Source organism: Bufo gargarizans, chromosome 5 (assembly GCF_014858855.1).
Source record: "Bufo gargarizans isolate SCDJY-AF-19 chromosome 5, ASM1485885v1, whole genome shotgun sequence".
In the NCBI taxonomy this organism is placed as follows: domain Eukaryota; kingdom Metazoa; phylum Chordata; class Amphibia; order Anura; family Bufonidae; genus Bufo; species Bufo gargarizans.
In genome coordinates, this window is record NC_058084.1 from 197230590 (window position 1) to 197253286 (window position 22697).

The 22697-nt window shown below is 42.2% G+C and overlaps 1 protein-coding gene across 18 annotated transcripts in view; it reads right to left on the minus strand.

Annotated features, from left to right (window-relative positions):
• Positions 1-22697, minus strand: part of LRRFIP2 (LRR binding FLII interacting protein 2) — a 106956-nt gene that overhangs the window by 12562 nt on the left and 71697 nt on the right. For 2 of the 18 annotated variants that reach the window (XM_044293390.1, XM_044293382.1), the window contains 12 exons: positions 21218-21262; positions 20771-20818; positions 20591-20671; positions 18208-18270; positions 17313-17417; positions 15471-15515; positions 12687-12815; positions 12104-12175; positions 8431-8601; positions 6629-6721; positions 6294-6386; positions 2602-2703 (listed from right to left, as the gene is read on the minus strand). In XM_044293390.1, the coding sequence (XP_044149325.1) occupies positions 2602-2703; positions 6294-6386; positions 6629-6721; positions 8431-8601; positions 12104-12175; positions 12687-12815; positions 15471-15515; positions 17313-17417; positions 18208-18270; positions 20591-20671; positions 20771-20818; positions 21218-21262 (1047 nt within the window). The remainder of the gene's footprint in view (positions 1-2601; positions 2704-6293; positions 6387-6628; positions 6722-8430; positions 8602-12103; positions 12176-12686; positions 12816-15470; positions 15516-17312; positions 17418-18207; positions 18271-20590; positions 20672-20770; positions 20819-21217; positions 21263-22697) is intronic. The other 16 variants (XM_044293387.1, XM_044293384.1, XM_044293386.1 and 13 more) reach the window with 16 other exon arrangements.

Genomic DNA, 22697 nt, shown 5'->3' on the forward strand with positions numbered 1-22697 from the left:
TTTTTTTTTTTGGCGCGTTTGACGCGCGTTTGGGCCATAGACTCTTTGGACAACACTGCTGTCAATCACCCAAACGCGCGTCAAATTTTTTGAGGGGCGATTTGTAGTTATTGTTGCTACCATTTGTGGTATGATAGACCATTTAGATTTTCCCATGTTACACCGTTTACCATTTGGAATAAATACTTTAATATTTTAATAGTTTGGGCAGTTTCAGACTCAGCGATACCAAAGATCTTTATTTTATTTATGTTTAGTTGTAAAATGGGGAAAGGGGTGTGATCTGAATTTTTATCTTTTATATCATTTTTAACTTTTTTCTCACATTTAGGCCTCATGCACACGACCGTTGTGTGCATCCGTGGCCGTTGTGCCGTCTTCCGTTTTTTTTCACGGACCCATTGACTTTCAAAGGGTCCGTGGAAAAATCGGAAAATGCACCGTTTGGCAGCCGCATCCGTGATCCGTGTTTCCTGGCCGTGAAAAAAATATGACCTGTCCTATTTTTTTCACGGCCAACGGTTCACGGACCCATTCAAGTCAATGGGTCCGTGAAAAAACACTGATGCACACAAGATTGGCATCCGTGTCCGTGATCCGTGTCCGTGATCCGTGTCCGTTTTTTCCTATCATTTCAATGGCAAACTTGACTTAGATTTTTTTTTCATTTTACATGTCCGTGGATCCTCCAAAAAACAAGGAAGACCCACGGACGAAAAAACGGTCACGGATCACGGACCTACGGACCCCGTTTTTGCGGACCTTAAAAAAAAACGGTCGTGTGCATGAGGCCTTAATTTTAGTCCCCTTAGGGGACTTTAACATGTGATTGCCTGAATGCTTATAACAGACTGCAATGAGTTACCAATGCAGTCTATGGGAGAATCAGTGCATTCCTATCAAGCTCTGCCACAAAAACTTTGCTATGGCAGGTCTCAGAGTCTTCAGAAGGCTGCCATGGCAAACAAACAGCTCCCATAATCTTGCTGCAGGGAGCCGTTAAGTCACAGGAGCACAGCGCTTCTGGTATATGACCACTTGACCTCCGACAGGTTAAAAGTCTGTGATCAGAGTTGTCTCTGATCACGGATTCTGCCACAGGGTGGCTGCTGTGTAAAACAACAAGCACCCAGCAGTAAAGACATGAAATCCACTGTACATGTATGGCAGATGTCAGGATAGGGTTAAAAGGGCATTCCGGTTGCGACAAGTCATCCCCTATCCACAGGATAGAGGATAACCATTACTTTGGTGGGAGTCCTACCGCTGGGACCCCCTTTGATAACAAGAACGGAAACCCTGTACCTCCTTTGCCCCCCCCCCCCCACCCCCCAAAATATATGGGAGCAGAGGTCAAGGATGCACACTACCGCTCCATTTACCTCCCAGGGGCGTTCTGGAAATAGATAAGCTACTCAGCTATCGTAGACTCTTTCAATGAGCTAAATGGAGTGCAGTGCCCATGCTCGACCTACTGCTCCTTTCATTGATGGGGTGGAAGCGGGGCGAGATGTACTGGGTTTCTTTTCTCATAATCAGTAAGGGTCCCCATTTTTAACAAATCTCATCCACACACTCCAAACAAAAATGCATGTCAATTCCTTTGTGGGAGTTTTCACCATGGCTTTTACCCATTACAATGAATAGGGAGAAATTTGTAACTAAGTTCACATGCCTGACATGCAGATTTTGCCACAGATTTGTTGCAGATTTTGCAGCAACATAGAAAATTTGTCTGTGTGGAGTTACACAAAATGATCCTTTCTGAGATTGACACATTTGTAACTAGTTTAATAATGACTATGCAGAGCTCAATGATATTACCGAAATGCTGAATTCACTTTTACATTCATTATTCATGTATTTCGGGGAGATAATGGATAAGTGTAAATGTTTAAGGTGAATAAAACAACTGCTATAAGCAACCATAGTTTTGCTGCAAAGCGTGTCTTGTACTGCACCGGATTTAGAGACCATGACCACTTTTTGTCACTTTTTTTCATGCAAATTTACTGGACTTTTTTTTGACACTTTACTCCAACAACCTGTTGTAAAGCACTTAAACAAATATGTCTAAATATCTTAGACTCCTTTCACACTCGCTTTAGGCTTGTCCGGCAGGAACTGTACGAACATTTGCACACATGGGCTGCCAGAAGTCCGCCCAGCCCCATTCACTATAATAGGGACGGGCTGGAGATGTGGCCACATGACGGCAAACATGCAGGGAGGCGCCCGGACAGATGCTTCTCGGCATGTTTGCCGTGCTGTGGCCGCATCTCCAGCCCATCAACATTATAGTGAATGGGGCTGGGGTGGACTTTCAGCAGCACACGAGTTCAAGCGTTAGTTTGGATCAGGCAGGCTGTTCCCCTACTGGACAAGCCTAATGCTAGTGTAAAAGAAGCCTTAGACATCCTTGAACAAAAAACCGTGAAAACAATAAAACACATCTAGCAAATCTTACATAAAGGTGTGCATATTCTAAGCCAGCTGGCATTCCTCTGGGCACAATAAGGTTCACACATGGCAATACTTTCTCACAGTAAAACATCACTGTGCTGCTGCTGTCAGAGACAGGTAATGGCTGGCATACTGTACCTCTCCTATCTTCATCTTTCCTTTCACATCAGCCAGCTCATCTCTCAGCTCATCTCGCTCATTTCTAATGCAGTCAAAGTACTCTTTTTGTCTCTCTAGCGCCTGCATGCAGGCAATTAACCAGCAAAATAGGAAAGGCAGGGAGAGCAGTAGGAAGAAAAAAAGAGTGTGAAATACAGGCAGAGAGTACAGGAAAACACAGACATACAGCACTAGGCTAGGTCTATCCTTGTGTCCATCCTCAAATATATAAGAATTTGAACACTTAAGTTTCGACAATGTTTAGCATTTAAAATGCCAATATGGTTCCTGAGCTTAGATTTGGTTGCACCAGTAGAAATCCCCCAGAGAGCACAGGGGTTAATCTCCAGATGATCTTTTCCATTTGTGGCTGCAAGCTGACCAAAAGGATGTAGATTAGCAAATGGGTGGAGATTAAAGTGGCACTGTACTTTGGGATATGCCATCGTGGCATATCAAAAGTTTTGACCAGTGGAGATTCAAGTCAGCACTAGGCTAGGTCTATCCTTGTGTCCATCCTCAAATATATAAGAATTTGAACACTTAAGTTTCGACAATGTTTAGCATTTAAAATGCCAATATGGTTCCTGAGCTTAGATTTGGTTGCACCAGTAGAAATCCCCCAGAGAGCACAGGGGTTAATCTCCAGATGATCTTTTCCATTTGTGGCTGCAAGCTGACCAAAAGAATGTAGATTAGCAAATGGGTGGAGATTAAAGTGGCACTGTACTTTGGGATATGCCATCGTGGCATATCAAAAGTTTTGACCAGTGGAGATTCAAGTCAGCACTAGGCTAGGTCTATCCTTGTGTCCATCCTCAAATATATAAGAATTTGAACACTTAAGTTTCGACAATGTTTAGCATTTAAAATGCCAATATGGTTCCTGAGCTTAGATTTGGTTGCACCAGTAGAAATCCCCCAGAGAGCACAGGGGTTAATCTCCAGATGATCTTTTCCATTTGTGGCTGCAAGCTGACCAAAAGAATGTAGATTAGCAAATGGGTGGAGATTAAAGTGGCACTGTACTTTGGGATATGCCATCGTGGCATATCAAAAGTTTTGACCAGTGGAGATTCAAGTGCAGAGACTCGAAGGAGGAGTGAGAAGTGTTCACCTGGCACTTTCTGAGTCTGTGAGGGCAGAGAGCGAGCTATGTGAGGGCTTCTCTCTCCCCGTTCTAGCAATCATTGGTTGCCTCAGCACTCAGACCCTCATCATTAAAAACTTTTCATATGCCACTATAACGTATCAAAAGCTTTCCCAACGGACAGGAGCACTTTAATGATCTTTTTGTCTTACTGCGAAAAACTCTGCTCCTCCAGTCAGTTATCTCCTAGGCTGCCACAGGACTGCCAGAATCTCCTGAGACATAGAGAAGAATTTGTATATATTTCTTAGTTTTTATTGTAATAGGAGATGAAAATTAAGAGAGGAAGGAGTGGGCCATTTGTTTTTGTGTATTTTCTGTATTTGGGTGTTCCTTTAGGTGTCTGTATTTTCAATTACAAAGAAAATAGGTCAAGAAAACATGAAAACCTTTAACAAAACCAAAAAACCTTTCCTAAATCGCTATCACTTCTACTAATTATCCATTGTAATGTAAGGCTCACAAGAAACCAACTTTTCCTGTAAACCTGAGAGAATGGACCATACCCTCCTGAGGAGCTATACTGAGGTATACAGTAGGTGCCACACAGCTTGGCCTGAACAGAAGCACTACTAATAAATATTACACCTAAGGTCCAACAATCCAAACTAAGACAATTCCATAAGATGTGCAGATCTGGGACGCACTTTAGCTACAGTCCCTGCAAGACATACACTGGATCACAGCACACACATTTTATGGAATATTTAAGGGTACGGCCACATGGGAGCCAGTTTTCTACTATGGATTTGTTGTGGTTTCTGCTACTGATTCTCCAGGGATTTCATTCTATACATTGCAAAGGGTGAAATCCACAACATAAATTGACACGGTGCATATTTAAAGGGGGTATTTCCCACCCGGGGCATTGATAGCATATTGATAGGACAGGAATCAGCACTCTAGAAGTGGAGAAACTACCACTCCCAGCATGCACAATTGTTGTCAGTACTCCCATACAAGTGAATAGGACATGCTGAGAGGGGATGTTTTACCACAGCTGGAGTGCCGGAGGTTGCTGATCCCTGTGCAAGGATATGCCATCAGTGTCGGAGAGGTGAAGGGAGAGCAACCGCACATGCGTGGCCACCTCTCCATTCACTGCTATAGGACTGCTGAAAATAGCCAAGTGCAGGCTATTTTCGGAACTCCCATGGTGATGAATGGAGGGAGGCCACGCACGTGCAGCAGCTCTCACTTCCTTAAGATATGCCATCAATGTCCCAGATGGAAATGTCACTTTAAAATCTGCACAAGTCACTTTCCGTTGTAGATTTTTTACATAGTGTGTGGATTAGGTTTACAAAAGCCTAATACATTTTACTGATACTATAAAATGCTAAGGATTTTCTGCAAGCAATTTCACTACAGAAAATCTGCAGCGTTTATGCCATGTGTGGCCATACCCTCAAACAAACTGACATGCATTTGTGACTTGTTAGGAACAGGCCAATTCACAATGGAAATTATACATACCCTCAAGCTAAATGTCACAGATAACCAACAGCTTGCTTGGTGTATAAAACCAAATGTGAAATTACTGACACCGAGGCAAGACATAGTGGTCATCTCAGAATTACAAAAACATGGAGAAATCCCAGGGGCTGAATGCTATGCCTATCAAGACTTTGGGGGAGATTGATCAAACTGGTGTAAAGTGGAATCTGATTGGTTGATATGGGCAACTAAGCCAGTTCTACTTTTATTCCAACTGGTTGTACGGTGACCACTCTTGTAACTACACAGTTCACCTCTCTGATTTATAGCACTAGAATCACCAAAAACTGCAAACTTTGCCGTGTTAGGCCAAATTCAGACGAGCTTGTTACCTCCAGGAAGCACACTCCACGTAGGAGCTGTGTTTCCTGTTATGGACACTACTCAATGAATTGTGGATTTTTACCTAACCTGGAGTCTACTGGACTGCAGTCACATAAGGCAGTGAGTACAGTTCAGCAGTCTTGTAGTCAGGAAGGAATTCACAACATCATAAATCATTATGATGCTTCAAATTCACTTCATATAATCGGTTTTCATACAAAGAACTGGTCCCACGTGGAGTGCGTTTTCCAGAGTGGACATGCTCGTCTGAAACTGGCCTAACAGTTGTGTGCTTTGCATCCATTTGTACAAATGAATTTCAATTTGTCCTTCAATTCCCATACCAACAGACTAAAACCCTAAAATGATAGGTACACTTTAAAGAGGTATTTCAATTAATAAAATGTATCCCCTATCCACTAGATAGGAGATAACTAACTTATCAGTGGGGGTCTGACCGCAGGGGTGGCAGGGCATTCTTGACCTCAGCTCCATCAAGGAGGCGGTACATGACCCATGTTCTCTGGACTGGTGGGAGCCCCAGCTGTCGGACATCCAATCAGTTTTCAGTGCATAGGTGATACATTTTAGTAACTGGTGGAATTTATTGATGTTCTATATATTGGCATGCTAGTGTTGGTCTGCTCCTAACAAGTCACACAGTGCCTTCCTATTCACTACTGTTATGTGCTTTTCCTACCGCAATCTTTTTATCTTTCCAGTTAACCGTTTCCTGCAGATCATACACCTCTCTGGTTAGAGAGTCTACTTTCTGCTGCAAACGCTGGTTTTCCTAGAGATTCATTAAAAGGAGAAAAAAAAAAGAGAGGAACAAAACAGAGAAGAGAAATACAAATAAGAAAAGAGAAAGGTAAGTTATACCTGGAGCACGACTATGGTTAGAATGAAACAAGTGAAAAGAAAGGGCAACAAGCCATTTTCGTCGGCAGAACTGATTTCAGATGCATCAGGAGACCTTTTACTTAGTCCACCAGATCCTGTAGCTGAAATAACACGCATGCATTCAGTCCATACCTCTATAAATTCATCTCTTTGGCGAATCCCTTCCTTCAGTTCATCTAACTTGTGTTGGAGAACGCTGCACGCATGTTTCTGTCTTTCCAATTCCTATAAGGCACAGTGGGAATTAAGTTAAATTAATATAACAATGACGTTTATTAGTCATTTTTCAGTAAAAAAGGATTTGGTAAAGGGTAATTTCACAAACGATGACAGCCTTGAATCCCTGTAAAAAAGGTCTGCTGCACAGAAGCTTGATGCTGACCCTACTATGCATTATGGCGTTTCATAGTACAGCAGCTCCAACTCATCATGTATAATGTAGGTCTCACCATGTCTAAACCCGAACAGGAACCTGTCCCTGTTGATTCTTTTTCTCCCTATGTGTTTTCCCTTAGAGCCAGAATCATCATGGAAGATCAAAAAATGGGGACACTTAACCCCTTAGTGACCACCCATACGTGTTTTTACGGACGTAAACAAAGGGGGTTTTAGCTAAACGGCTGGCTTTAATCAATCATTACCTGTACTTAAAATTGTGCATTAAAAACTATAACTTGTCCTGCAAAAAATAAGACCTCATACAAGTACATTTATGAAAAAACAAAAAAGTTCTAGCTCTTGGAATGCAATTTAAAAAAATGTGCTTGGTCACTAAGGGGTTAAAGGGGTATTCCCATCACAATCATCATAGTTTAATGTGTTACTGATGTGCCTGTGATCATTTTTGCAAATATGATCCATTAGCAAATTCCCACCTTTCTTGATAAAATTACTTCCGTTCTACCCAGTGTTACACTTTAGTTCCCCCTAGTTACGGCCACCGCTTATCGGGCGATTCCATGGGCCGCGCTTGCGCAGAAGAAGCACTTCTTTCCCCTGGCCGGCTGCTCATTGATTACATGAACACGGAGACCGCGCATGTGCAAAGCTTTATTCCGATGGCCGCGCATGCTCTGTTTGCAGCGCGGACATCGGAGACTGACCAGCAGCGATAAGACGTTCAAAGAGAAAGATGAAAGGTGATTTCTGATTGGTTGGGGAACATCACACTGCAGGCTGATGACTCATACTACGGTAGCTACATGAACGAGCAGGAATGGGGCTGATGTCATAAGGAGGCGTGGCAGCCCATCAATCAAACTGCCTAAGCCCGCCCAGTCTCAGAAGCAAGAACCCAGGAAGTGAACAGCAGTCAGGCTGCAGGAGAGATGAATCTGCGAGATGGTAAAACCCCTTTAATCACAGGAAGCAGATAGAACACAAACAGCTCCTGTAGCCAATATTTTAACTTCCGCCCAGTGAAATATAATCTGTTATAAATAAAAATAGGCTTGGTGAGCTTTTATAAACCTTTACCTGAATATTTAAGTCTCATCAGACCAAAATACCTTTTGTACAGTGCCACAGTAAACATTGTTTTACAGCAATGGTTACCTTTTCCCCATTTTCCCTTGAACCTGATACTGCTCAGGCGACAGGGGACGTGTCCAGTCTCTCCCCATGTAAGGTGCTAAGCAGATGGTGTTTGCGACTTTCGGAGCAGGTATACACCAGGAAGATTTTCCTACATGTACCGCCAACCTATGCCACTGTAAAGCCAGAGACATAACTCACCAACTGACTTCAACTGAAGGCCCCTGGAATTTTTAGGAAGGCCAGTTCCACTTAAATCTACATTAGTCTTTCTCAAGAGTAAGTTCAGGGGAAGGTGGTTATAAGGTGTACTGCTACCTTTACCGTGTTTTTCCCCCGGCTAGTGAATTGACAGCATACACCGATATTATGGACCCCACGGTCATATTATATATAATTACCTTTGACTTGTCTTCATTTTCTCTATGATACTCTGCCATCTGTTCCTCCATTTCCTCAATGACATCCTTCAATGTGTCCACTTGATACACAAGATTGCCTTTTTCATTATCAAGCTGGGCATTCGATACCATAGCTTTCTTATATTTCTCTTCCACTTCTGCTAAAGAGTCCTGCACAAATGAACATTATTACTACTCAGAGGTGAAGTGCAATGGTAAAATTATGGCTATAATCCTTTTTTCAGTTTTTGTAACGTACTAGTTGGTAGCAGGTGGTGTTGGCATTCACAGGGTTAAACAAAGACACATGCAATAGTTGTTAGGAGTAGCTGAAAGTTATCTTCATTGCAATAATATTTGTGCAAAGACATCTGTTAATAGTTTAGTAGAAATATGTGAGCCTTTTAATGGAACATTAAGTAGAAGTTTTACATTTCAGTAGCTTACTACATGGGTATCCTCACATGGGGGCTAGTGCAGCGGATTGCATCTCTACCGTAAACCTGCAGCAAAATCACATGTATGTACGAGCCGTTTTGCTGTGCTGTTTCCACAATTGGTTTTCATTGCTGCAGGTTCCCTACTGAAGTCAATGGAAAAATGTCTGCTTATGTGCCTCACGTGGGATGAAAAGTAAATGAATTTGAAATGCTCTATGTGAAAGGAATTTTATAAAACACCATTCATTACACTGTAATATCTGGCTGCTGTGCTAAACTTTAATTCATCAGTCTTACACAACAGAGAATGGAAGCAATCTTAAACATAGAAAGTGCACTAGAAATATACCCCAGCCCTTCCTTCATCTCATCCTTCCCTTTGGTCCTATTCTGGGTCATATTACAATTAAAAACTGAAAATATACTAAGAAACATCTCTGTGCCCCAAGAGAGCAGTCATTATCCCCTTCCTCCTCCACAATGTCCAGTGTCTGGGTGTAAGACAACTGGCTGAAGCAGGAGTCTCCCCCTGCTGTGTCCTGTCTACAAAAACAATGTTAGAGGGGTATTCCGATTAGAACAAGTCTATCCACTGGATAATTGTTAGATTGGTGGGCGTCTGATGAACGGCACTCCCACTGATCCCAAGGGTCTCATTTTTCCAGTCAAATGGAATATCAGGTCAACAATGTGCACTGCTGCTCCATTCATTATCTATGGGACTGCAGGAGACAGCCAAGTACAGTGCTCGGCAATGCCTGATCTGCCTCTCCTGGCAGTCAGACCCCACTAATCTAACAGTTTTCCTCTATGCATTTTTTATTGGTTGGATGCAGACCCATTCACTTTAACCGGGCTGCAAAAGATTCAGACAGAACACCATGTGCTGTCCGCATCTGTATGTCTGTTCCATGGCACCCCCCAAAAAATAGAATGTCCCATGTTCTTGCCTGTATTACTGACAAGAATAGGAGAGTTCTACAGAGGGAACAAAAAAGTGGCTATGCCCTAAGTCTGATTCAGGATCAGGCAGAAAATGCTGCAGACGTTAATCCACAATTTACCACATTTCTTTCTTTCTTGAGAGTGTTCCTTTAAGGACACAAAGGGTCACGCCAACTACAATACATAAAAACGACTAATGCTGAGAATCCCATATCACATGTGCTATTAATATTTCTAACAAAGAAAAACTGTACAAGTCCTGTTACACAGCATGGACTAATTTATACATTGTGGCCTATCCTAAGCTCTTATAATCAGTGAGTCCACAATAATTGAGTGCATAATGTATGGTAGATAAGCATGGGTATAATGCCCAATAGGGGTGTGCCATTTAAAGTCAAAGTTAAAACAAAAGTTGCCATGGCACCATTTTCTTGGCTGCAGTGATGACATGCAGTACTGCACATGGCCGCAGTGATTGGCTGCACTGGTTACATACCTTACATACATACATACATACATACAACGCCCTACTGGGAGGTAGTATTAATTGTTTTATTATTTTAATCCCTTCTCCATTTATCATTTTAATTTGAACTTTGACAACATCTTTTTTTCTAGAAAGACATTTCACAAAATAAGAAAGAAAAAAGAGTGAGTGAGAGAAAAACGAGTTTAAATTGCAAAACCTTTAAAGGTCTTTGGCAGTGCAATTGAAGAAATAAAAAGCTATGGTGACCTTTCGATACATTTTATATTTAACTGCATGTATGTTGGCATAAGAAATAAAGTGTGAAGATCCTGGTTTTTATTCATTTGAGAGCATTTGGCTTTTGCAGCCTGCATGTGTTCCACTACACAGCAGCTGAAGAAAGCCATCCATCAGACAGCTCGCCTGCTGGCTCTGTCTCAGCTCCTCTCTTCTCCTGAATGATCTCCTTAACTGGTTAATGTTCAGATGTCTAAAACTACAATCAGAAATCCTCTGGACCCTTGAAATGGGAGTGCCGCTATTTTCTTCTGTTCTACATTATCTTTATATTTTCTAATAGCTGGGCACCCTGTGAAAACAGATCCTGTATAATGGCGGGTTTACAGTACACCATACGATGTTACAACAGATGGTCTCCTTCACTGAATGAACAGCTGACTGTCAGGAAGTAAGCAGTCAGTTACTCTTCCAGTGAAGGAGACTGCTGCATTTATGCACAGCGATCACCTCCACAGAACTGTGATCACTCGTCTCCATACAGAATCATTGTTTCTGGGCAGCAGATTTGGCACGATCTGCTGCCCAGGAAAGATCGATCCATCTTAAGGCAAGGTTTACAATTTTACTATTGCTGGATATTTGTATGCAGAGTCAGGCACCATAATGTACCCATTGCAGGGGCAAAGGCCAGAAAATCCTGACAGGAATGCTTCACTGTAGCTAGGTCAGTCCATACCCTGCAGTATCATTAAGTATGGTCTTTTTTCAGTGATACTTTGCCATTTTTATATCCTTTTCAGTGAACTGCTTTTGAAGCGACTAAAAAGACAAGGAGGACCCCATATGCGAGTTGAGAGCTTGTGTAAAACATCAACTAATAGCTGAAGTGTATTTTTTTTTTCGCAGGGTGTGTATGGCTTTGGTATATTGGAGGATAATGTGGCGTTGGCAGATGTGGGATGTACTTACACCAGTGCTGGATCAGCCTACCTTTTCTAATAGCATGTACATGACCGCATGTTCAATAACACTGTGCACTACACATAATCATATGATTGGCACCTTACCGAATTGTTACCTGTGTGCACTTAGAATGTTATCATCGACTGCCTCATAGTTGGGAGGTGTGCGAGGGCACGTACAGCAACTGTGCAGTCTTGACTGGATCCTAGGGTTTTAACCTTGCATCAGTAACTACCTTTTTCTATTATATATTTTGCTGTTAATGTGCCGAATTTCCTTGAAATTAATGAATTAGAAATGCATTTACATGAAGTGATAAAGTGTATTTGACAGTTTCTTTCTCCAGACAAGCAGGCACTACCGTACCAGTGCCCATCTAATTTAACACTTTATTTCTTTAAATAGTAAAATTATAAAAATAAATTATGGAAATAATAAACTCTGCATAACTGGTATGGTATATATATGGCGCATGCTCTGACATTTCACTTACTAAATAGTTATTAGTTAAGCCCTGCACAGTCCGTTAAGAGCAGAAAGAAAGGTGCTCAATTTTTGCAATCCAAGAAGCATGCTGTTGAATGGGCAGTGAAAGGATTGGCCACCCTGATACCTTTAGTTCTTTTAGCCCCTGCATGTATCTCCCTTCTACATCTTGAATCTGGTCCTTAAGATCATAGATATCCTGCAGAAGACAGGCAATCAACCATACTATCAGACTGCAAAAATGTTTTATAGAACACATAAAATGGCTGCGGAAAGCAACAAAGAATTAAATGAAGGCATCAAACATGGAACTCTGAAAAGAAAACAAGAGATTTCACACCATATAAAATCCAAAAATGCCTGAAGAGATGTGTTCACAGTAGATCGTTAGGTCACTGACTGTGGCTCAATAAACACTGAAATGCTATTAAACCTTCAATTTCATGGTTCACGACATACACCAAACTATGGCTGAAGAGATGTGTTCACAGTAGTTTGTTAGGTCAACTTCATGGTTCACAACATACACCAAACTATGGCTGAAGGAACCCAAAATGTAAAAGACCGCAAGGAAAGTGCTTACTATGGAAAAGGCCAATCTAGAAACATGTGCTGTGTCATTTTAGAAACACGTAACTGCACAAAGTCGTTTCCAAGAAGAGGGCTACACCTTGCTGATCTGGAAGGTACATGTACTTGAAATGTCTTACCCGTAGTTCACTTAGAGAAGCATCTGGATCTATTAAACTACTTGCATCTCCACTGCCTCTTCGAGAAGACGACCCGCTCAGTGGTGTAAACGTTCCTGGAAGTCCAGTGGTTGCATTACGAGACGATGGCTTCACAAACAGAAGAAATAGCAACATAGGTAAACAGACATTGTGGACTTCTCTGCACAAAACAAGTGCATGGCAGTATATGATAAGCGTGAGACCAGTGTATAGGCAAAATGGCTGCCAACTCTAACTTCCTTATGGAGATTTTATGGTGTTAAAAAGTGAACTCTTAAAGTGGTTATCCAAGACCTATAATGGCCGGGCCACCCACACAAATAGTACTTGCCTAGCTTCCCAGCACTCATGTTGCTTTTGATGTTGGCGCGGCTACCGCTGCATCTTTCCCCCTCGCGCGAATGAAACCATCTGGCAACCGGGGTGGTGGGCTGGGGGATTCAGGGGCAGCCAATAGCAGGCCACGACGGGGACAAGCCTCCCTAGCATCGCAGGTGACGCTAGGGATGCTAATTTGCATTGCCACATGGTACTGGCTGTTCTCTCCCCCCCCCAAATGTTTTCATGCGCTCAATGGGGAGATGAAGCGGCAGTCATGCCGGTGTCCGCAACACGGGTGCTGGGAAGCTAGATAAGTACTGTGTCATGGCATATGAGGTGGCATTATAGGCCTTGGATATCCACTTTAAGTGAAGTAAACTAGCAAAGGGTTTGATTTACCATCTTAAATAACAGCATTTATTATACTGTACATGATCCACAATCCATATCCTTGCATTCCCTGCATGTTCAATGTCTATGAAGATTTCTTTGGGCCATGTTCTTTAGGCCTCATGCACACGAACGTATTTTATTTCAGTGTCCGTTCAGTTTTTTTGCGGACCGTATATAGAACCATTAATTTCAATGGGTCCGCAAACAAACGGAATGTCCGTTCCACAAAAGAATAGAACATGTCCTATCATTGCCCGCATTACAGACAAGGATACTACTGTTCTATTAGGGGCCAGCTGTTCCCTAACATACATAAGGTCGTGTGCATGAGGTCTTAGTCTAGGTTAGAAAAAACTTTCTAGAAATACTGTAGAGACTGACAGCTTTTCATGCATGAGTTTGTATAAAAGAAACATAGAATGTGTCGGCAGATAAGAACCATTTGGCCCATCTAGTCTGCCCCATATACTGAATACTATGGAAAGCCCCTGGCCCTATCTTATATGAAGGATGGCCTTATGCCTATCCCATGCATGCTTAAACTCCTCCACTGTATTTGCAGCTACCACTTCTGCAGGAAGGCTATTCCATGCATGCACTACTCTCTCAGTAAAGTAATACTTCCTGATATTACTTTTAAACCTTTGCCCCGCTAATTTAAAAAAACTATGTCCTCTTGTAGCAGTTTTACTTCTTTTAAATATTCTCTCCTCTTTTACCCTGTTGATTCCCTTTATGTATTTAAAAGTTTCTATCATATCCCCTCTGTCTCGTCTTTCTTCCAAGCTATACATGTTAAGGTCCTTTAATCTTTCCTGGTAAGTTTTATCCTGCAATCCATGTACTAGTTTAGTAGCTCTTCTCTGAACTCTCTCCAAAGTATCAATATCCTTCTGGAGATATGGTCTCCAGTACTGCGCACAATACTCCAAATGAGGTCTCACTAGTGCTCTGTAGAGCGGCATGAGCACCTCCCTCTTTCTACTGGTAATGCCTCTCCCTATACACCCAAGCATTCTGCTAGCATTTCCTGCTGCTCTATGACATTGTCTGTCTACCTTTAAGTCTTCTGAAATAATAACCCCCTAAATCCCTTTCCTCAGATACTGAGGTTAGGACTGTATCACTGATTTTATATTCTGCTCTTGGGTTTTTACACCCCAGGTGCATTATTTTGCACTTATCCACATTAAATTTTAGTTGCCAGATTTTTGACCATTACTCTAGTTTTCCTAAATCCTTTTCCATTTGGTGTATCCCTCCAGGAACATCAACCCTGTTACAAATCTTTGTGTCATCAGCAAAAAGACACACCTCACCATCGAGGCCTTCTGCAATTTCGCTGATAAAGATATTAAACAATATGGGTCCCAGAACAGATCCCTGAGGTACCCCACTGGTAACAAGACCTTGGTCTGAATATACTCCATTGACTACAACCCTCTGTTGCCTGTCCCTCAGCCACTGCCTAATCCATTCAACAATATGGGAGTCCAAGCCCAAAGAAGAGTGGTCAATAACAGTATGCAAGTGGGGGGAGTAGGATAGTCTCTACGAGCATCAATTTTTAGAAAACCATATACTCCTGAGCATAGCAACCCTGCTCGATCCCAAGATGCCTGCATAGGAGACCTGGAAAACCAGCTTTAATAATGGTCCCTTTAATTAAAATACCCCTTAGAATTCATATAAAACTGTTGGCAATTCCTATAAATTTGGCAAACAGGCTTGCCAGTTTCCTGTCTGCCCTTCCACTAACTTGCAGCACCAACATTTTTCAACAAAGCCCAACATAATTTTACCTAAATTAAAATTGAGGTGTGAAAAAGTTATTCTATCCTGCTAAAAATTTCTGCAAATAATACATAAGGATGAAAAACAAAGAAGAAAGAAAACAGTACAGCTTGTAAGATCTACCACTAGGAATGGCCATTGGTGCAGTCACTAAATCGAGGTGTAACCGCAATGTTCTGTACGGAAATCTCCCACTGACAAATACGGGGTTATAAAGAGGCATACAAACTATGTATGAGTGTATACTGTACCTACCCTGGAATAACCTTCAGAGTAATGCTTGTCACTTTTCTCATCCTGCTTTAAACAGAGAAAACAGAAAACAGATCACTCAGTTACATGAACAGAACATTAACGGATGGAACTGCATTTAAAGAGGAGTAATCATCTCTTGATGCTCTTCAGGTAACAAGAAAGAGCAGACGGTAGTAGATAGCAGCAGACTTACTAATGCTGTCTAAGATGAAGGCGGTGTAAACTTAGACTAAAACTTCACTACATTTATTAAAGAGGCTGGATGGCAAATCGGGAGCACCTTTATACTGTCTAGTCAGTTTATACCGCCTAATTGGTGGATTAGTGTACAAACTGTTGGTGCCCAATGTTTTATTATAAGATGCATTCCCTTGTTGGTGTAAAAAGTGTCTAAAACACTTAATAAATTAGGTGCAAAACATGTACTACAGTTTTTATGTGAAAATTGTGCCAAAATTCTGCAACATTTTCAAGAATAAATCTGCTCCAGTGTCTTCATCATCTCGTACATTATTCTGTTATAACAAAAGAAATGAAAAAAGGCTTCATGCACACTTATGTATTTTGCGGTCCTTAAACATGGGATCCACAAAATACGAATACTAGCCTTGTGCATCCCGCATTTCCAGAGGAACTATTGTCAAAATACCTGTTCTTGCCCACAAAACTGACAAGAACAGGACATGTTCTATTTTTTTGAGGGACAGACATGCAGATTCGGACAGCACATTGTGTGCTGCCCATAGTTTTTTGTGGCCCCCATTAAAATGAATGGGTCCGCATCCAATCCGCTGAAAATTAAAGTACAGTCCTGTGCATGCTTAAGACACATCTCAAGCTCCACAGTATTCAGTACAATCACATATTGGTTAAATCGGACCTAAAATTGTAAGCATCAGAAGGCGTTACGTTCTGTTAACATGGTATCGCAAACCTAGACTGTAAAAACCTGCTACTGAAACTGTGAGATATAATAGTCACAAGAAATCTCCTGAGAATGAATACGCATTCATCGGTAACGATTGTATGATCCAGAAGACCCTGGGTTGGATAAGATCATGCTCACACTTGTTTATCGGTTATTGGTGAAAATTAGTTCAGTAAAATACAATACTGTAATGGTTTCTGCTAGTACACAAAACGTCACGATCAGCGATCGTTAAATTATTGTTATTTGCACTTTTATTTCACTTGTCAGGATGATTGCAGAAGACCACATTTTAACTTAACAGGGGTTATCTCCAGTAAATAATAATGATGACCCAGCTATCTTCAGGACAGGTTTTCATCACATCGGCGGGCATCCGAACCCCAGAACCTCTGCTGATCAGCTGTTTCTGGTGAGGCGCTGTGGACTCTCTGCAGCTTACCAAGCACAGCGCCGCACATAGTATAGTGGCAGTGCTTAGTATTGCTGCTCAGCCACATTGGCGTCAAGGGGGCTGAGCTGCAACTAGACCACACGACCGACGAATGGTGCTGGCCTCTTCTAACAGCTGATCATGGGGGTGCTAGACTCCCAGCAATCTGATATTGATGACCTATGCTGAAGGTAGGTCATTAATATCATTTTTCCAGGATAAACCCTTTAAAACTCTTATTATTTTAAAGGGAACCTGTCACTAGATCAAGCAGAATAAACCTGGTGAAAGATCCCCTTTAGGTGACAATTTAAACTCCTGGTCACATTTCATACATATTTAGCACCACAAACATAATAAGGGTGAAAATAAGAATAATCATATTTTACTTGCTCATACTCAACACAAACAGGTTAGGGCGTGATGGGGGAAACACTATTCAATGCACACAGCAGTTTCCGAAACATGCATTGCAACTCACATTATTGAGATCTGGGAGGCTGATATCAGACACAATACTTCCCCTACGATTGGAGCGACTAAAGTAATCCGCTGCAGATTCGCTCTGGTCAGAAAAGTCTGATAACTTGGAGACACGCGGGAAAATTTACTTCACGAGAAGTGCATAGATCAGAAATAATCAGTATACCAGTATAGTGTCTGTATAAGAACTACCACCTAGTGTCACAACCCTCTGCCTTGCACTGAATGTTAATACAGGGATTACACTGACAAAAACTAATAACTTAAAGGTAAAATCAATAGTAGTGAAAATAGTAATAACCAGTAATACAGTGAGAACATACATACTATGGTCAAACAGAAAAATATACCTTGTAATATACACAGTGATGTACAGAGGGAGGGGTTCTGCAGCAGCAGGGTGGAATATAAAGGGGTCCTGCAGCAGCAGGGTGGAATATAGAGGGGTTCTTCAGCAAAGCACCTGGAGGTATGCACCACAACTGCTGCAGAAGCCCAAAGAGGAGGGGAAGCGAGAAGTCATAAAGTATGAAATATGCTTTTAATCTATTTACTGTACATAACCACAACAGTTCGAACCCGCCACTTGGAGGTATTACTTACAAAAAAGTGAATGAATCTTCTCCAAGTGACAAAGAGACTTGGGTATTGTTGCGAACTGTCATCTCCATTGATTGATCAAAGAAAAGTAACTCATCTGTGATGCACACTGGTCTCAATTTGGCCACTTTTCTTAATCATAATGAATCATAAATAGCATTTAGAAGAGCAGCTTACATCCCAGGAAAAGAACTCCCACATCCATGGCTTTCAAATTGTGCCAATATAAATAAAACGGGAAGTGTAAAACTCTTAAATAGCGTGAAAAACCACACGCATGCAACTGAGCTCACCACGCTATCCCTGCGTCCCCGTCCAGCACTATAAGAGGACACGGATCCCTCATCATCTGTAGACTACAGAGAAGGCACATAACGAAATACAGCAAGTGAACAAGTGTTGCTACCAAAAAGCAATGGCCATAATGTTCTACAATAACACAGCCTAATATTTCATCACTGGTTTTCTAGTGTTCTCCTGCTTGGATGCTACAGCCGTCATTTAAAGCACTGGGGGTTAGGCTATGCGGCAGCGCTATGAAAAGAGTCAAAAGCTCGCCCATGCCTTTATATTGATGGCCTATCCCCACTAATATCTGATGAAGGGGTGTCCGACACATGCACCCCCAACAGCTCCAGCTCCATCCATTGTGTGTAGAGGACGGAGCCGGTTCCTGTGACAACACTGCTCCCATTCACTACAGTAAGGCTGAGTTCACACGGGCGAGATTTCAGCGCGGGTGCAATGCGGGAGGTGAACGCATTGCACCCGCACTGAATTCTGACCCATTCATTTCAATGGGTCTGTGTACATGAGCGTTGTTTTTCACGCATCAGTTCTGCGTTGCGTGAAAATCGCAGCATGTTCTTTGTTCTGCGTTTTTCACGCAGCCCTGGCCCCATAGAAGTGAATTGGGATGCGTGAAAAATGCATTGCATCCGCAAGCGAGGGTGCAACGCGTTTTTCACTGATGGTTGCTAAGAGATGTTGTTTGTAAACCTTCAGTTTTTTATCATGCGCGTGAAAAATGCATCAAAGCGCATTGCACCCGCGCGGAAAAAACTGAACGCAATCGCAGACAAAACTGCCTGAACTTGCTTGCAAAATGGTGCGAGTTTCACTGAACGCACCCTGAACGCATCCGGACCTAATCCCTAGTCACGCCCGTGTGAACTCAGCCTAAATGACATATAATGGACAGAGATGTAGCCACTGGAGACACTGCGTGGAGCGCAGGAGGGACACGGATGTAACCAGAGTAAATTACAGGAAATTGCTACAACCTTTATTTTCTTTTTACATTACAAATGTGCCTTTGTGGGCATATAGAGTAAAACATGGTTCATAAAACGCTGAGCAATCAGAAGGTATTAGTGAAATTGCCAATAGTGACGTCATTTAAGACGGTACATTTAGCTTTCCACATACAGGGCATTATGTTGGATGAAATATCATAGAAACATAAGAATTAGTATTTCACGTCCTATGCCATTCATTTAAAGTGATTTTCTCATGAGTAAATATTAATTTACTATAATACATAAGGTTTCATACACGTTTATGGCGCCCCCTTAAGTTCTTCTGGTTCTTTCTCAGTGCATCCAGGTAACTAGTCCAGTGTTGGTGAGAAGACTTCTTCTAGTACACTGATCCTTGGCTGGCCTGCACAATAGCAGGAATCGCCAAAGTACAAGAGGATCCAGGCGGTCTGACTGTGTTACTGAGCATGTGTGACCACCTGTACTGGACACACTGGGGCACATTTAAAAACGTTTTCTGGCAGCCTGAGAGGAGGGGGGGGGGGGGGGCAGCCAACACAACTAATGCCAGAAAACAGGTGTCATTTTTAGCTGAAATCTATGACTAGCTTTCAGTTTTTGGTGCAGGAAAGATGTGCCAAGTTTATTGAAAGACACGCACCTCTTAATAATTGTGGCCTCATGCACACAAACGTATATTCTTTCAATGTCTGACCAAATACAGAACCATTCATTTCAATGGGTCCGCAAGAAAAACGGAATTTACTCCGTGTGCATTACGTTTCTGTATGTCCGTATTTCCGTTCCGCAAAAAAAAAAATAGAACATGTCCTATTATTGACAAGGATAATACTGTTCTATAAGGAGCCAGCTGTTCTGTAAAATACGAAATGCACACGGATGTCATCCGTATTCTTTGCGGACCAGCAACATACATACAGTTGTGTGCATGAGGCCTTAGGGTCCTTCACACGTCCGCAACATGCGGACTGCACATGGCCGGCACTATAATATAAATGCCTTTTCTTGTCTGTGTTTTGTTTTTGCAGGGCCGTGGAACTGAAGTGCGGATGCGGACAGCACACTGTGTGCTCTCCACATCTTTTGCAGCCCTATTGAAAATGAACGGGTTCGCACCTATTCCGCAAAATTGCTGAACGGATGAGGACTTATTTTGTGGACGTGTGAATGAACCCTTACTTTGGCAGACATTTTACAAAAACTGGTGTCTTTAGTTAATGTGTCTCATTATGTAGACATCCTGAGAGAGAATAGAAGAATTCACCAGGGGATGCTTTTTTTTTTTTATATATATATTGTTTTATTTTTATAATTCCAATTGAAAATGTATTATATTTTGTGTAATCTATATTAATTTGTGGAACAACCCTTTAAATGATTGGGACTGTGTACACACCCATGCAGCAGGAGCGCTCACCACAGGACTGCTTCTTGTCGAGCTGGCTCTAGAGGAACGGTAGCTACACTCAGACGGCTGCTGATCATATTAGTACAAAAAATAGAATCAGTAGATGAAGACGGCCTCTGTTCAAGGCCTTCAAAGAAGAATACAAGCTGCAAGAAAGCAGAGACTTACAGTTCTGGTAGCGTACGAGTTAGTAACGCCATCTTCATAGAGGGAGGTCTAAGAAAGAAAATACAGGAGGAAGAAGAGGTCCACTATAATCTTACAGTCATTTTTAGATGCTGAACTATATAATAAGACAGTTTGTCATCCAAAGTCCATTCCCCATAGCAATCATAAGACTGCAATCTTGAAGTCACTCATTTACTCTTCATCCTTGTGCGTATTGACTTGTCCAAAGCTATCTTCAAGACATGCTTTCCAATGACTTATACAAGCAGGCGTCTAGCAACTACTTTACCTGATGATCGATAATTATCTGGTTTAATAAAGATTATAATAAGCAAAGCAGCAACACAAACACAACTCAACTCCCAAGCAGCCAAAGTACTTTCTCCTCCCAAAAAAAAGCTAAATTTCATTTCACAAGATTGTATCAAGCAGACTTCAAATACGAACCGAGCTGGCACTTCGAGCCAAACTAGTGCTTAGCTTTGGAGAAGTCTGCAAACAAAACATTTTGTATTAAGGGTCTGAGACTCTTCTGGAGATTTTACAACTGAACACTTTAGCCAAACTCGGAAAAATCTCAACACTGACATGGCATCCGTGTCTGGCTGATGCAACGTCTGAATAGATTTTATTCAGGTCATTTGCATTCTTTATCTAATTTAATCTGATGTCCACTGCACTTCAGGGGCTCAGCTATGCTGTTGGAGATGCCTGCAGAGCTGTAGAAGAAGTTCTGGACTACACAATGTAGACGTCTGTATGTAAACTATAAAAACATGTTCAAGACCACTATAGTTTTCCTCAAGTGTGAGCTTTGCGACTTGTTTTCCTTAGGACAACAGATGTCCAATACTAATGGTGTCTGTCTCTCTCCATACCCCAAAGGAAGTTTGGTTATGCTTTGATGTTTTGTATCACCCATATACTGTGTGATGGCCAACTCTCTCTTGGAAATGCTATACCCCTTTTGGGGATTTTGGGAAGGTTCTATGAACCCCAATGGTCCTGAGTAAGGGTTCCTAGTACACCATTATCAAAAGCAACATACCCACTTATCTATGGCAAAAATAAAATAACACAGGATGCTGTTTTTGCACATTCTGTATACTAGACTGATGCATGGCCAGCCAAACACATAAGGAAACAGGAGACCTCTGTTTTTTTTTAACCTTTTTATTTAATACCTATTTACTGCATTAGGTGCTAGAACCCGGGATCTTTCATCCCTTGTCCTATTCACCATAATAGAGCTCTATCAGGGTGAATAGGACCTCACACTGTCCCTGCTGCCCTGTGCTTTGTGCACACAGCAGTAGGGAGCCAGCCAACTATGGCAGCCAGGACTTCAATAGCGTCCTGGCTGCCATGGTAACCGATCGGAGCCCCAGGCTTACACTGCTGGGGCTCCGATCGGAACTGCCACCAATGATAATACTTGGGGGATGGGGGCACACTGCACCACCAATGATTCTAATTTATAATACTGGTGTTGGGGGGGGGGTGGGGGGTGGGCGGTGCACTGCACCACCATATTCCAAACCCGGCACCCAGCCTCTATGACTGCGCGCTCCGATCCGCCGCTATTAACCCCTCAGGTGCCCCTCCTCCTCCCTGCCATCAGCCCATTGGTGGCAGCAGCGGTACAGGGGGGAGGGACTGCCTCCTTCTCCCCTGTGTTATTGAGAACATGGCACGCTCTGAGAGCAGCGCCTGCCAAGTCAGTTTGTGAAAGCGGCAGAGCAGCGGAGGGTCTAGGCACAAATGGCGACAAGACTACAAAGTCTTGTCGCCGTTTAGCAATTCTAGGTCGCAATTGCGACCGTTTTAGTCGCCATCTGGAGCCCTGGTTTGGCTGAATTACATCTATGTGTATGACCAACTTTAGCTTTGGGAAAAACATTTTAAAGTTGGACAACCACTCTTCGGT